Here is a 14,595-nt window from a genome sequence, read left to right on the forward strand (position 1 = left end):
CCTCTCTTTACTTTGTAGAGGTGATCTGACCCATAGTTAACAGTGCCAAAGCAAAGTGTTGTGTCTTGTGAGATATTTATTTATTTATTTATTTATTTATTTTAACTCTCCATTTCCCCAAAATTTTCTTCATGAAAAAATATTTTCTATGAAATTTCCTTGGAAATTCCTCTGATTTTCTTCATAGCACATCACCAAGTTCAACCAACAGACATGTTTGAAAAGAAAGGATATGACAACCTAAACGTTCTGGGCAAAGAATAGTGGCCGTGCTGGGAGTTGGCTGGCTCCACCGAGCCACCGGGAGTTAATTGAGCATGTACTATGTGGTGACAAACAAGAAAGGATAGGTTCTTGCTCTTATTAATCTGGAGGTCGAGCAGGAGCAGACAAATTAAAACACAACATTTCTTTTTCTAAAAAAAGTCTCTGTTTTCTCTTTCATGATTAATCTATGGTTTTGATTTATCCATTTGCTGGTATTTAAGGTCAAGTGCCAATATGGATCAGTAGCACATTTTTCATCGCTCCTGAAACGCTGATAGTAACTTTAGGTGAATAACTAACAGACAGAGGGAATGTGAATCAGAATGGATTATGAAGTTAATTAAAGGCATTAGAAAGGCTCGGTGGGCCAATATCTCCAGATTTGAAGTCTTCGAGGTTTTATTAAGGGATGGGCTAGTACTCTTCTCTTCCCTTAGCTTATAAAACGAAGACATAATGACAGGTATTTGGATCGAGGAGGCCGTGGCTTTTTAAAATAATCAAATTTCTCTTTTGTTGTTGTTTTAGTTGTTTCTTTTCAATTTTAGTAAGGTACACCTAACAAAATTCACCACCTTTGCCACTTCTAAACGTACGGGTCACAAGTGTTAAGGACATGCACGCTGTTGTGCAACCATCACCACATTCCGTCTCCAGAACACATTTCATCTTGCAAAACTGAAACTTTGGGCCCACCAAAAAATAACTTCCCGTTTTCTATCCCCTCCCCTCCCTGCCAGTCCCTGGCAACCACCATTCTGCTTCCTGTCTCTATGAATTTGGTTACACTAGGTACTTCATCTAAGTGGAATCATATAGGAATTGTCTTTTTGTGATTGACTTATTTCATTTAACATAATGTCCTCAAGGTTCATCCATATGATTAGCATGGAACACAATTCCCTCCCTCTTGAAGGCTGAAAAATATTCCACTATATGCACATACTACATTTTGTTTATCCGTTCATCTGTGGATGGACCCTTGGGTTGCTTCTACCTTTTGCCTATTGTAAATAATGCTACTATAAACATGGGTGTACAGATATCTCTTGAGGACCCTGTTTTCAATCCTTGTGGGTATATATCCAAAAGGGGAATTGCCAAATCATATTGTAATCCTGTTTTTAATTTGGGGGGCAATGTCATGCTGTTTTTCATAGTGTCCCGCCATGTTACATTCCCACCAACACTGGACAAGCAACCCAATTTCTCCACATCCTTCCAACTCTTGTTATTTTTGTGGTTGTCTTTATGGTAGCCATCCTAAGTGGGTGTAAGGTGGTATTTCATTATGGATTTGAGTTTCTTTTCCCTAAAGATTAGTGATATTGAGCATCTTTTATTGTGCTTGTTGGCCCTTTGTGTGTCTTCTTTGGAGAAATGTCTATTCAAGTCCTTTGCCCATTTTTTAATCAGGTTGTTGTTTGTTGTTGTTGACTTATAGTTCTTTATATATTCTGGATATCAACCCCTTATCAGATACATGATTTGCAAATATTTTCTCCCATTCCATAGGTTGCCTTTTCAATCTGTTGATTGTATCCTTTGATGCACAGAAATTCTTAACTTTGATGAAGTCCAGTTTTTCTTTTTTTTTTTTTCTTTTGTTGCCTGTGCTTTGGTTGTCCTATCCAAGAAATCATTGCCAAATCCAGTGTCATGAAGCTTTTCACCCATGTTTTCTTCTAACAGTTTTATATTTAGATCTTTAGTCCATTTTGAGTTAATCTTCATATATGGCATAAAGTAAGGGTCCAGCTTCATTCTTTTCCATGTGGATATCCAGTTTTCCCAACATCACTTGTTGAAAAGACTCTCCTTTTCCCATTTAATGGCCTTGGCACCCTTATCAAAAATCATTTGACCAGATATGCAAGGGTTTACTTCTGGCTCTCTGTTCTGTTCCACTGGTCTACATGTCTGTCTTTATACCCATATCACGCTGTTTTCGTTACTATAGCTTTGTAATAAGTTTTGAAATCAGAAAGTGTGAGTCCTTTAACTTTGTTCATCTTTTTCAAGACTGTTTGGGAAAAAGTTAAACTTTTATTTTGAGGTAATTGTAGATTACATGTACTTGTAAGAAAATAAGACAGAGAGATCTTTTGCCCAGTTTCCCCCAATAGTAACATCTTACAAAACGATCACACAATATCACAACCAAGATACTGACAGTGACAAGAGTCAAGATACAGAACAGCTCTATCACCACACCCCCTTTCCTCCACCCTCCTACTCCCCATTTCTGACCCCTGGCATCTACTAATCTGTTCTCCATTTCTATAATTTTATAATTGCAAGGAGTCTATGTAAATGGAATCATCCAGACATGCCCTTTTGGGATTGGCCTTTTTAACTCAACATAATTCTCTGGAAATTCATCCAAGTTCTTTTATAGATCAATAGTGTGTTCCTTTCTATTGCTGAGTGGTAGTCCAGGCAATGACTTTTAAAAATTTCTTTTATGTTAGTGTCTTCCTGTGCCTTTTGACCTTTGACACTGGGTGGTTAAAAGAACTGGCTGGGTTACCAAGTGGGCAGGACAAGGCTGAACATAACCAAAAGCCTAGGCCTGTCTCCAGTGCTGCTGTGTGAATGACCCTTCTTAGTTTGGAGAAAGGTATTTTGTTGATACTGGAATGTTTTCTTTAAATATGCGGCTCAGAATAGAATCTTGATTTCGGTTCATAGGGAGTGGTATATAGTATTACTGGTCACGGGGGGGTTTCTCATGCTCTGGCGTATACTGCTATCTTTCAGTATCATGTGGATGTGTAACTCCACGTTTCCAGTTTGGGTCCTGTGTTGGCCTTGAATGAAGTACTGAACGCTTTTCCTAGCAGAGAAGGCACTGAGAGCTCTCCCTCAATGCATCTTCCCACATCACCCGTGTATCGAGTGCTTCCTGCATGCCAGGGGCTGGGATGGTGCAGACATGCTGGGATAGGAATGGTGCAGACATGCTTTTAGGCTTCATGATGCTGAGCTGGAGTTGATGCTTACTACAGGTGTATATTGAGCACCTAGTCGATGCCATTATATTGAGCTTCGTGGCTACAATGAGGAGGACACAAATGAATCCGGCACATGTCTTGCCAACAGTCTCAAGAATCATGTACATGAGTACATAAGTAAGAATATAAGATAAAAAATATTAACATAGGAGAGGTACCAGAAAGTACACAATCTCAGAGAGCCTGGCTATTCCCGCAGCCTCGGTTTAGTCATTCCTGTTTATTTAAGCCCAGTGCCTGGCAGCTAAAAACACTTAATCAGTGTAGTTGGTTAAGGTTTTGATGGATGGATGGATTGATAGACAGAGATGGCATTTCAGCCAACAGTTGAGGGACGAGACTCATGGAGACAGAGGAGTGGGTATTCTGAGCAGAGGGGCTAGTATTAGCAAAAGATAGTGGGTCGCCAGAAAATTCCAGGTCATCCATACCTGAGGTCCAGGAGACCTAAGTAATTCAGTCTGGCTGGAGCAGAAGGGTACAGGAAACCCTGGGGCACAGGGCTGACATGACCCCGTAGCCGGCATCTGGGGGGCCTTACACACCAGGCTGAGGAGCTTGGGGTTTGTTCTTCAGCAGCCACAGAATGCTACTCAAGACATTTGCCTTTTAAGGTGTGAATTTGCTCATCTAAGGACGTGACACTTAGGAGACAGAGTTTCTGGTGTCTTGGGTTGGGCGGGTTGCTCTCATGCTGTTTCATGCCCCTATCCCCAATTCCTTTATCCCAGCTACAAATATGTGTTGTCATTTATTGGGGAGGGGGCTGCATTAAGGAAAGGCGCGACCAAAACAGGGAAATGAACTCAAAACCTGATGTTTGCCCTTTGGGTGAGAAGTATTTTCAGCTGTAGAGGCCAGTCTCTCTCAGATGGTTGGCCCTGTGGCCCTGCGCTCACCTCTCTTCCTTTTCTTAACAGTCTTCCACCTGCTGAGAGAACTGGCCACTCTCCCTCTCCTGTTCGCACAGAAAGGTTGTGCAGATCTCTGATATGATGTTGTTCTCGTATTTGTTATTCTTCGCCGTCTGCTTATCTTGGTCGGGTGCAAATACACCCTACAAAGCCGTGTCTCCTGCTCTCGAGGGACCTACATTCACAGTGTTCTTTCTTTGTCTTCCTCACACCCCCTCTTCTCGTCCTCCACCACTTCTGAATGTGCATCCTAATTTCTCACAGGCGATCCAAGTCGACTCCTTTGGAGACTGTGTTTTTAACAGTGAAATTAAGTTGAAGATCTACCTTGTTGAGTGGCTTCTGTGGCCCTAGCAGTGGGCTCAGTGCCATGGAATGCACTGGCAACCATTCATTTATCCGTTCATTCAAAATGTGTTTATTGAGCACTTACTGTGTGCTAGACAGGTGGGCGAAGTGTGTGCCCTCATGAGCTTACACTGTGGGACTTACAATATTTTGGAGGAAGTAAAACTCATTTTCGTGAAGCAGTTGAGTGTGTACAACAGAAGATGTAAGAAGGAATGCCAGAGGGCGCCTGGGTGGCTCAGTCGGTTAAGCGACTGCCTTCGGCTCAGGTCATGATCCCGGAGTCCCACATCGGGCTCCCGGCTCGGCGGGGAGCCTGCTTCTCCCTCTGACCCTATCCCCTCTCATGCTGTTTCTCTCTCTCTCTCTCTCAAATAAATAAATAAATAAAATCTTAAAAAAAAAAAAAAAAGAAGGAATGCCAGAATGTACTAAACTGAATCATGGTGACCCTTAGTTGCTGAGCCTGTGCTATGTCCTGAGCTCATAGTATCTCTATGTAAGCCTCACAGTGGACCTATTTTCCCCATTTTATAGGCAAAGAGATGTTGGCTTGCAGAGGACAGGTAGGTTGTAAATGATAAGCAAGGGCTTTGAACCTAGGCAGTCTGACGCCAGAGCCCACAGTTTTAACCACTGCTCTACACTGTATGACCTCAGTGAATATAAGCCAGTATTAAATGATGTAGAGTTGCTGATACGAGTCAGTCTGGAAGGGAGAAAACTAACACCAGCTTCTCGTGGCATTAGACTGGCACAGCCTGTCCCATGTGTGGGCAAACGTGGGTGGGCCGAAGACCTACAGCCGGGGCAGGTGCATTAGTAGCCTCAGAGCCTCCAGAGAGGGGAGGGTGGGCATGGTGAGAGTGGAGGATGCAGACCCAGGCAAGACTAGCGTCTTCTCCAAGACGGGGAGAGCAAAAGAGGCCCAAGATGGGAAACTGAGGCCTGGAGGAGAGTGGAGCAGCAAGAGCTTCGTGCTGAAGTCAAAACTCAGCCGAGGGGTGGATTTGGAGTGGCTGGGTCTAATTTACAGTCAGGGGTCTCTGCCGGGGTGGAGCCGCCCGCCCTGGTCATGGAGTCCCAGTCACCCAGGCCAGTTCTGAGTTGCCACACTCGGAAAGTTCAGTGGCCAAGAGTAACAACTTTGTGGAGTGGCCTTGGCAGCCCCGCCTGGGGCCAGGTCAGCCTCCCATTAGAGTCCCCAGGTCAGAGAAGTGAGCCTTGGTCTCTTAGCACAGGACCTTGGTCTGTCATCTTCTGGTGTGTCTCAGTTGCCACTCTGACTCTTGGTATGTCCTGGGACCCACCAGAGATTGGAGGTTATATCCCAAGTTTCCTGGGGTCTATATCGGGGCCCCCATGAGAGAACATTCACCTGGGGGCTGAGCATCAGATGCATGACCATGCTGTTCTATCTAGTGCTCTTATTTTTCTTCGGCAGGATTGTATTTTCTTTCCATATCTCACCTCCTTTTATGCTTTCCCATTTCCGCTGCTGGTCACCGCTTTTTTCGATTTCTACATTTCATGAATACATTAATTCTGTCCTTCTGAGTCATTAATAAAGATGTTAAATAATTCTGAACCAAATATTCACTCCTGTAGGGCCCTACAGGACACTTTCCTTTAATTAGTTGTGCTACCTTTCATCTCTCTAATGTCCTTTGGTTTCAGATTTCCAGCTGGTTTTGAATTCATGTGACTTTTTATCCAGTTCTGTTTGAACTAATTTCACCAGTGAAACTCTGAGAGACGTTTTACTGAGCGTTGATTCAGGTCCCGGCCTACCGAGAGCTCTGCTATATTCAGATTTTTTTTTTTTTTAAACAGATTAATAGAGTACAATTTGGTCTTAATAAATGGAGCCTTCCTAATGCACCTCTTTCCAATATTCTTTTCAATCATAGCAGTATTTTCTCTGTTAATGTCATGGTAATTTGAATTGTGTTGACGTCAGACTTCCCAAAAAGTACTCTTACTGTCAGAAGTGATCCTTTTAGACCTTTTCAGAGAGAGCTATTTCTTAGTGGCTGTGCTGTTTCCAATATCTTACAGTGACTTTGTTTTAAGAAAATAAAAATAAGTGGGTGTTCTGTAATCACCTAATTAACCAGTTTCTAATGTGCTTTCATACACAAAATAGGGAGTAATTTAAACTGGTGAGCGACCAGAATTCATAGTGTTTTATTAAATAATTTAACATTGGGCAGCCATTTAAAAAGAACTCTTACGTCTTTAAAACGTAACTGACAAGAAGTGGACTATTCTGAGGTTAATTGCTGAACAACACAGGTTGTGAAGGTTACCAGCAGTGGTATTTGGCGCATGGAAATCCTTGGACCTAAGATGAGGGCGCAATCCTACTGTATGGCTGGAAGAAGGCATCTCTTTGTATCAAAGTAGATTCTGTTTTTAAATTAACCCCTTCTGTGTGTCAGCTCAGGGGGCCCACTACTTCATACCAGGCTGTGAGATTAACTCTTGATTAAAATATAAAAATAGATCTAAAATAAGTGTGTGAAACATTTGTCGGGAGGTCATTCTTTGCCTTCTGTCTGTACGGGATTCTTAAAAACCTTTATCAGTAAAAATAGAAAATGTTATAGTTCTAAGAATTGTTGCAGCCATATGGTACAGCCATATAGCTACCCTCTCTCTCTTTTTTTTTTTCTTGTATACCTGCACAGTGTATTTGATGAGGTCCTCTTGCTAGCTCTTTAACTCACTAACATTAAGAGAAGTTCTCCAAGCAAACAAAGGGCAACTAATTTGACCCTCTTTGCAAACAGACTAGAAGCATCTGCATTCAGGAGATAGACCAGGGCTGGATTTCATCCTAGACAGTCGATGGATACTTCTCTAAACAATAAGGTTTAAAAATAAAATCCTTTTGAAGTAGCAGGGCTGTCTCTGCTCAGGGAGAAATAAAAAGTTAATAAGGCAACGTGGTGGGTCCACTGATGGTGTTTATAGAACCGTTTAAGAAGCAAAATATAACCGCCTTAAAATTATTATTTTTTTTTTACATTAGTTATAAGGTTCTTTTTATCCTCTCCCAAGGGTAGAGAAGTAGCATTTACTTGGGGTGTGCGAGAGTCTTTCTGGAACAGATATTACAGTCTAAGTACAGGAATCCAGAAGGGCTGCCCAGAAAGAAACGTGGGGATCGCAGTGGACTTGGGTGTAAATGTGAGTCTTTGCTGGGATTTACATAAAACAAAACCGCAGGCTCTCGTTCCGCCCTAGGGAGGCAGAGGCCTTCTACTGCGCAGGGGTTGGCCCATTTTTCCTACAAAGAGCCAGACGGAGAATGGGCTGGCCTTCGGCAGCCCCGCGCCTCCGCCCTGCTGTGGTGTCACCAGCCGCTGGCAACACGTCCATGAATGGGTGTGCTGCGGGCCAGAAACGCTCCATTTGTGGACGCCAAGATCGGGATTTCATGTATTTTCGCATGTCAGGGAATGTTGTTACTTTTTTGACGTTTCTTTCACGGGCCATACAACGCAAGCGGTGGCCTGGATTTGGCTCGTTACAGGCAAAGCCACTAGGTGGCCGGTTCCTGCTCTGGCGCGCGCATAGATCACGTGTCCCCCACACACGTGGGGCTCTTCCGGGGACCCCGTACATGCTCAGTAACCACGTGTTCACTTAGCTGTCACCGAGTCAGGGCGAAGAGCAAGCCTTCAGCTGTATGGCACACGCTTGACATTTGCAAGGGATTTACCTGGCAGTCTTCGCTGATCCCCCCATTCCAAGTACCACGCTTGCAGATAATTCCCCCCATAAAACGCAGTCAAGTATAACAGAATAATCAAAGTGACCCTTTCAGACCCTTCCTGATTCTATAAATATGGGGCGAAAGTCCTCTACTGAGTGATTAAAAGAAATTCTGCCCCTGAAATCCACTCTCTGTCACGTTACGTCATTGCTGTGACGACATGAACGAGGGATTCACGTCCATCGGCAGAACCAATCCGTAGTGCTGACGGGCGACGGCGGCCGCTCCACCGTCCAGCCCCCGTGTTTGCCGAGGAGCAGAATCAGACCTCCCTCTCAGCAGGCGGGTCAGCCCGAACAGCCCCGAAAGTCCAGCGTGATGAGCATCACACATATAACGGAGCGGAGAATAGTAGGCCGCTTCGGGAAGCAGGTGGTAGGCTGGGGTTAGGCATGACTGATGCCCTCCCAGGGCTGTCAGTGACTTCTGCCTAGACTTGATCCTCCACGCGGATACATTTGGCATTTATGGCTTAGCCCGATTTCACCTGGTTTTGTGTCTCTGGCCCTGGAGGTTGTTTCCAAATGTCAAGAGTGTGAGTATGAAGTGCTCTCATGCTAAAGATCTGCTGTGCTTTATATCGGCCGGAAGCAGAATTTTCTGTCCTGTTTTGGTCACCATATTGTAGAAGAATACAGACATGCTGGAAATGGTCTACAGAAGAACAACAAAATGATCAAAACGATAGACGGTAACATCTGTAGAAGAAAACTGAAAGAAATCAGGATTGTCTCATCTTTGAAAGGGAAAGTGATTCTTGCCATCAAATAAAGGCCTTTTTCTTTTAAGGAGAATTTGTAATTTTTTTTTTTTTTTAGCTGTGTGGAATACTTGATTTGTTTTTAGATTTTATTTATTTATTTGAGAAAGAGAGAGAGAAGGAAAGCACGAGTGGCGGGGCGGGGGGGGAGGGGGTTGGTAGAAAGAGAGAATCCCAAGCAGACTCTATGCTGAGTGCAGAGCCCGACGTGGGGCTCGATCCCACGACCCTGAGATCATGACCTGAGCCAAAACCAAGAGTCAGACTTTTAAGGAGATTTTGATTAGACATTGCAAACAGAGAAGTAAGGTGCATAAGCCTACATGAATGGGTACCACTGGAGAAGAAACAGTTGACCACAGTGGTTTGGCATCTGACTACTGGGTATTAGGTGGCTGACTGGGTTGATTTCTTGAGGTTTTTCCCTGCAGTATACTCCTTGATTCAAATAGCCCAACTGCAGGGTGCCTGGGTGGCTCAGTCGTTAAGCATCTGCGTTCCGCTCAGGTCATGATTACGAGGTCCTTAGATCGAGTCCCGCATCGGGCTCCCTGCTCTGCGGGAAGTCTGCTTCTCCCTCTCCCTCTCCCCCTGCTTGTGTTCCCTCTCTCACTGTGTGTCTCTCTCTGTCAAATAAATAAAATCTTTAAAAAAAAAAACAAAAACGAATAGCCCAACTGAGACAGACAAAAAAATAGGCACTACTTTCTAGGGAATTAAATTTATCCAGAATGATGTTTATTCCAGCTTACTGATGATGCTTGTGGGCCTAGCGCCGGCAGACTCCTTGTCCTTCCCTTCATGTTGTTGTACGGTGAGCCTCCAGAGGCTGTAAGGTAGTGAGCATTTTCGAGACTCTGGTGAGATCTCACTCTTCAGACAGAATGTCAGACTCTTCAACTGTATTTTCAACTGTCTTGTGAGATGAAGACTAATTGGTTTGACCTCAGGGTGTCGCATGTTGAGAGACATGGATCTTCAGCACTCTTCCTTGAATTCATTGATTTCATTAAACACTGTCTGCTTGTGTTTGCAAAATGTTGTAATTTCCCAGTGATTTCTTCGAACGGCAGCGCATAAACAGATTTTTTGGAACAATGCCATTTCTTAGCTTTGATCTTGTGTGTGAATCTTTATTTCCAACAGGTCTTTTACATTAAGTCCATTGAGCCACAGAAGATATCGACTTTAGGGAAAAGTAACGTGATCGTCACGGGGGCAAACTTTACCCAGGCATCCAACATTACGATGATCCTGAAAGGAACCAGTACTTGCGAGAAGGATGTGTAAGTTGACATAATAGTAATTTATCCTTGATAATATAGTAAAAAGCTCAAACTTATGCCAGAGGCATATCATTGTGACTATAATCTTTTCAAAGTATTGCCATGGGCCAAAGTGGGCCATCGGTCTGCATATTTGATAAGACATAATTTCAAGAAGCAGAATAATTTAAACACCACATTTGAAGTTAATTGTGAGAGAATCTGTTCCCTCTTACCACCCAAAACCTCAGGGTGTTGCCTATTTGAGGTCTTGATTTATATCCATTAACAAAATCAAGTATTTTGAGTAGCAAACATCATCTTGAAGATGATCCCCTTAGAAAAAATAGTTGCATACTTAGGACTTTGATGGTAAGATAGGACAGCTCTTCCAATGTATCACTCAAGATTGGAAAAAGAAATTTCCTGATCTGTTTTATTCTTTGTAGCCTTCTCTTCGTTGGATTGGTGTCAGGCTAAATAAACTAAATGGAGCATGTATTAGTAGTTAAAGAAAAAAGACCAAACACCCCAACACAGATATCTGGTCAGTGTACCATTTGAATATCATTATTTCTATCACTTCTTTCCCCCTAACTCATCCTTTCAATGAAACTTGGAGAGAAAATAATTTTTCAGTGTCTCCCTGACATCCTTGTGCAAATGTTACCCCCAAGAGAGATGTCATAATAATAACACAATAGACAATTTGAGTTTTCTGCTTGTTAGCTTTTATAAGTTTGGGTTAATTTGAAGTAAAAGGCATCACGGTCTATATGAAGTGTAACACTGAGCTCGTTCTCATCATGGAAATGCATTGGAGACAATGTGCTGAAGCGTGGTGTTTTGGTTGTTAACTACTACAACAGATTTGTACAGCATTTTAATCGGCCACACTTATTTACTGAATTTTCTGTTTTAATTCATTTGCTGCATATAACTGCCGTCCTCTTCCCCCTCCTCACAGTAAATCTGGGATGCCTGTCATCTTGATGGAGAAAGCTGTTCATGGGTGGCTCTGCTATTTACCAGAATTATCCAGCACACATCAGCAGCTATATCTTTGCAGCATGGGCATTTTTGTGCCATTGGTCCTGGCTAAATACCTTATTGTGAAAATCTTTCATTATGTGTAGCAAAATCTGTGAAGTTCGACACCTGTGTGTTCACTGAAAGGCAATCACCTTCACCGGAAAATAAGTTGGTGTTCAGAGCATTACCCTATTTTGGACTCTTTATGCTCTCATTTCAATTCTGAATGTGTCTCAAGATACTGCAGTTATTAAATTAAATGACTCAGAGGCCTTTCTGCATGTAGCATTTCAGTAACCACATCAGAGTGGTGAACCCAAGTTCACGAGAAGTAAACATAATACCCAGTTAATCCTATATCTGAGTTCATGCCATAATCCCAAACTCTTTTCATAAGGTATTCTTCAAATGCCTTATTATTCTGAAGGGAAAAATACAAGAATAATAGCAGAACGACCCACATTTCCCCCTCTCTCCTTCCAAAATTTATAAACAAGCCTAGATTTTAATGATCAGCCATTTTACGATGAATTTCCTAGAGCGTGGCTCTGAATATAAAGTTTAGAATGTAAATCCGAGGTAGTGTGACTGCACACTGACTCAGATGATTTCTGAACTTGCCTTATTGTTAGGATTTATTATTACTACTTAAAGGGTATGTGCGTTAACGTTAATAATCATGCACATATCCTTTAGTAACAGTAGATTCACACGTAACATACTGAGCATTATTCAGCACAACCCAGCCTTAATGATTTTTTGCTTTAGAGGCTCATTGTAGACATGATGTACAGAGGAAGTGCAGGTTACAGAGGGAATAATGTAGAAGGCTTTGCTTTGTCCCCTGAAGGGTGTCAAAGGCAGGTCCTGTGGATGTCAGAAGCACCCAGGATAGTCCCAACTAATTTCTCGTCTGGAATTCCTTGGGAGGCAGCTTCGCTCTGATGCTGATTGAACCCCGAGACCCCTGGATTCTTGGCACAGACTCTGGTCATGGGCTCTCTGCTCTCCGAATGGCAGGATCTTCTATCTCTGCCTGGGATGGGGTTCTACCCTTCTACCGCTCAACTGGAACTTCTCTTTTTTTAAGCTTTCCATTACAGAAATTTCCAGTCATACCCAGAGTGAAGAGTGCATCAAACCTCTCTGTACCCATCCTCCAGCTCCAAAACTTAGCAACATTTTGCCAGTCTCATTTCGTTTTTGGAGGGGAGGGACGGATGGTGGCTGGAGTAAGCATATTGCAGATGCCGTATCCTTTCCCTCACACACATCTCAGTATATGTCTCCAGCAGATGAGCATAGTGCCGTTCTCATACTCAGCAAAATTAACAGGAATTCCTTAGTACAACTTAGTACCCAGTCCATGTTCCACTTTCTGTTAGGACTTCTCCTTTCCCCATTTCTAAGGTAAATGCAAAAACATAAAAGAAACATAAAAATGCATAGAAGAAAGAGGACCCCTGTCCCAGATAATGCCCACAGTGGTCAGGGGCCCCTGATGAACCAGCAGTTGCCTCCAACTATTCTGATAGTTTGTGAACTATTGCAGTTCAAGTAAAATTCATACACAGTCATGTTCAGAAGCCAACTATGCTAAGCATCTGGGTCCTTTAAGAGTTGTTTTTCTGCCCTTTTCTAGGATACAGGTTAGCCATGTGCTAAATGACACCCATATGAAATTCTCTCTACCATCAAGCCGAAAAGAAATGAAGGATGTGTGTATCCAGTTTGACGGCGGGAACTGTACATCTGTGGGACCCTTGTCGTATATTGCTCTGCCACACTGTTCCCTCATATACCCTGCCACCACCTGGATCAGGTGCTTTCTGGATTCATACTTTTCTGTCTTTGTGTTTAAAGGGGTCATGATCTCAGGGTTGTGAGATTGAGCCCCACATTGGGCTCCGTGCTGGGTGTGAGGCCTGCTTAAGATGATCTCTCTCTCCCTCTGCCCCCTTCCCCCCATCCTGCTCTCTCTTTCTCCCTCTCTTAAAAAAAAAAAAAAAAAAGAAGAAAAGAAAAGGGTCATATGCATAAAGATCATGGATTTCACTCAGATAAATATAGAAATAATAGTCCTATGTAAATTCCTCTCACAGAAGTCCCCTTAGGATTTATTCCTAGAAAACACACACATACCTGACCAGCAGTTGTCCCCGTGAACACTGTGAGCATATCCTGCTTTCCTCTGAGCTGTGGCTGCCAGGAAGCTCACAGCTAATATGTGTGTTCATACTGTGGTTTCTCGTCAGATTGTATAAGTCTTTCGCCTTTTAAAATGTTCGTTTCATTGAGGTACCTACTCTTAGCCTACGTTTCCAATACAAATATACAACATCTCACCCCTGCCTGTGACACAAAGCTTCTCTCTTACAACTTTCATTTTATAACCTTTAGAGTAAGCTGTTTTGAATAATTCGAGGAAATATTGGGAGCTATCTAAATGAAAAGCAGTATCTACATTTCAAAGATACTCCCTCAGAGAGAGATTGACATTCCAAAATAAACTCTTCCAGATGACTCCAGTATATTAAAAAAAAAAAAAAAAAAAAATTTTGTCTGCCTAGTTGAATTTAAATTCACATTGGATTTTGGAATATAACCCTAAAGATATTTTCATAATAAGAGATTTCACCTAACACAGCATGAAGCTGATTTTCAAAGTACTGTCTAGATGAAAATGTAGATGAACCTTTGTTAAAAAAAAAAAAAAAAAGAAGAAAAAACAGGAGCAAAACACTTGTAGTCCAGTGTTCAGAGGCAGATGTTGGGGTTGGTTTCTTCCAAGGCTTCTTTTCCTAGCTTGAAGATAAATGGTTTCCTCCCTATGTCTTCACGTTGTCTTCCCTCTGTGACTGTGTCCTTATCTCCTCTTTTATGAGGGCACCAGTCATATTATTGGATTAGGGCCCACCCCAATGACCTCATTTAATCTTAATTACCGCTTTAAAGACCCTGTCTTCAGATACAGTCAAATTCCAAGGGACTGGGGGGTTGGGACTTCACCAGTTCTGCTTCTAACAGTGGCATGAGAAAACCGGAAATTTCTAAACCAAGCCTCTAGCACTGCACTCCCCGCTCGGGGTCTAAATCCTTCCTATAAATAAAAGCAAACATTGACGTGGCACTCCCCACATGCCTTGTGTGTTACATCTAGTAACTCAGTTAATGGTCACAGAAGGACTAGCAGTAGCCCCTTTAGCAGGAGAGG

At 42.7% G+C, this 14,595-nt stretch overlaps 1 protein-coding gene across 3 annotated transcripts in view; it reads left to right on the forward strand.

Moving 5' to 3' along the window:
• The window catches only part of PLXNC1 (plexin C1), a 156,216-nt gene that overhangs the window by 69,977 nt on the left and 71,644 nt on the right, over positions 1-14,595 (forward strand). For all 3 annotated transcript variants that reach the window (XM_081822199.1, XM_081822197.1, XM_081822198.1), the window contains exons 10-11: positions 10,231-10,370; positions 13,024-13,203. In XM_081822199.1, the coding sequence (XP_081678325.1) occupies positions 10,231-10,370; positions 13,024-13,203 (320 nt within the window). The remainder of the gene's footprint in view (positions 1-10,230; positions 10,371-13,023; positions 13,204-14,595) is intronic.

This window comes from Leptonychotes weddellii, chromosome 5 (assembly GCF_054177405.1).
Source record: "Leptonychotes weddellii isolate Sample4059 chromosome 5, ASM5417740v2, whole genome shotgun sequence".
NCBI classification, from domain to species: domain Eukaryota; kingdom Metazoa; phylum Chordata; class Mammalia; order Carnivora; family Phocidae; genus Leptonychotes; species Leptonychotes weddellii.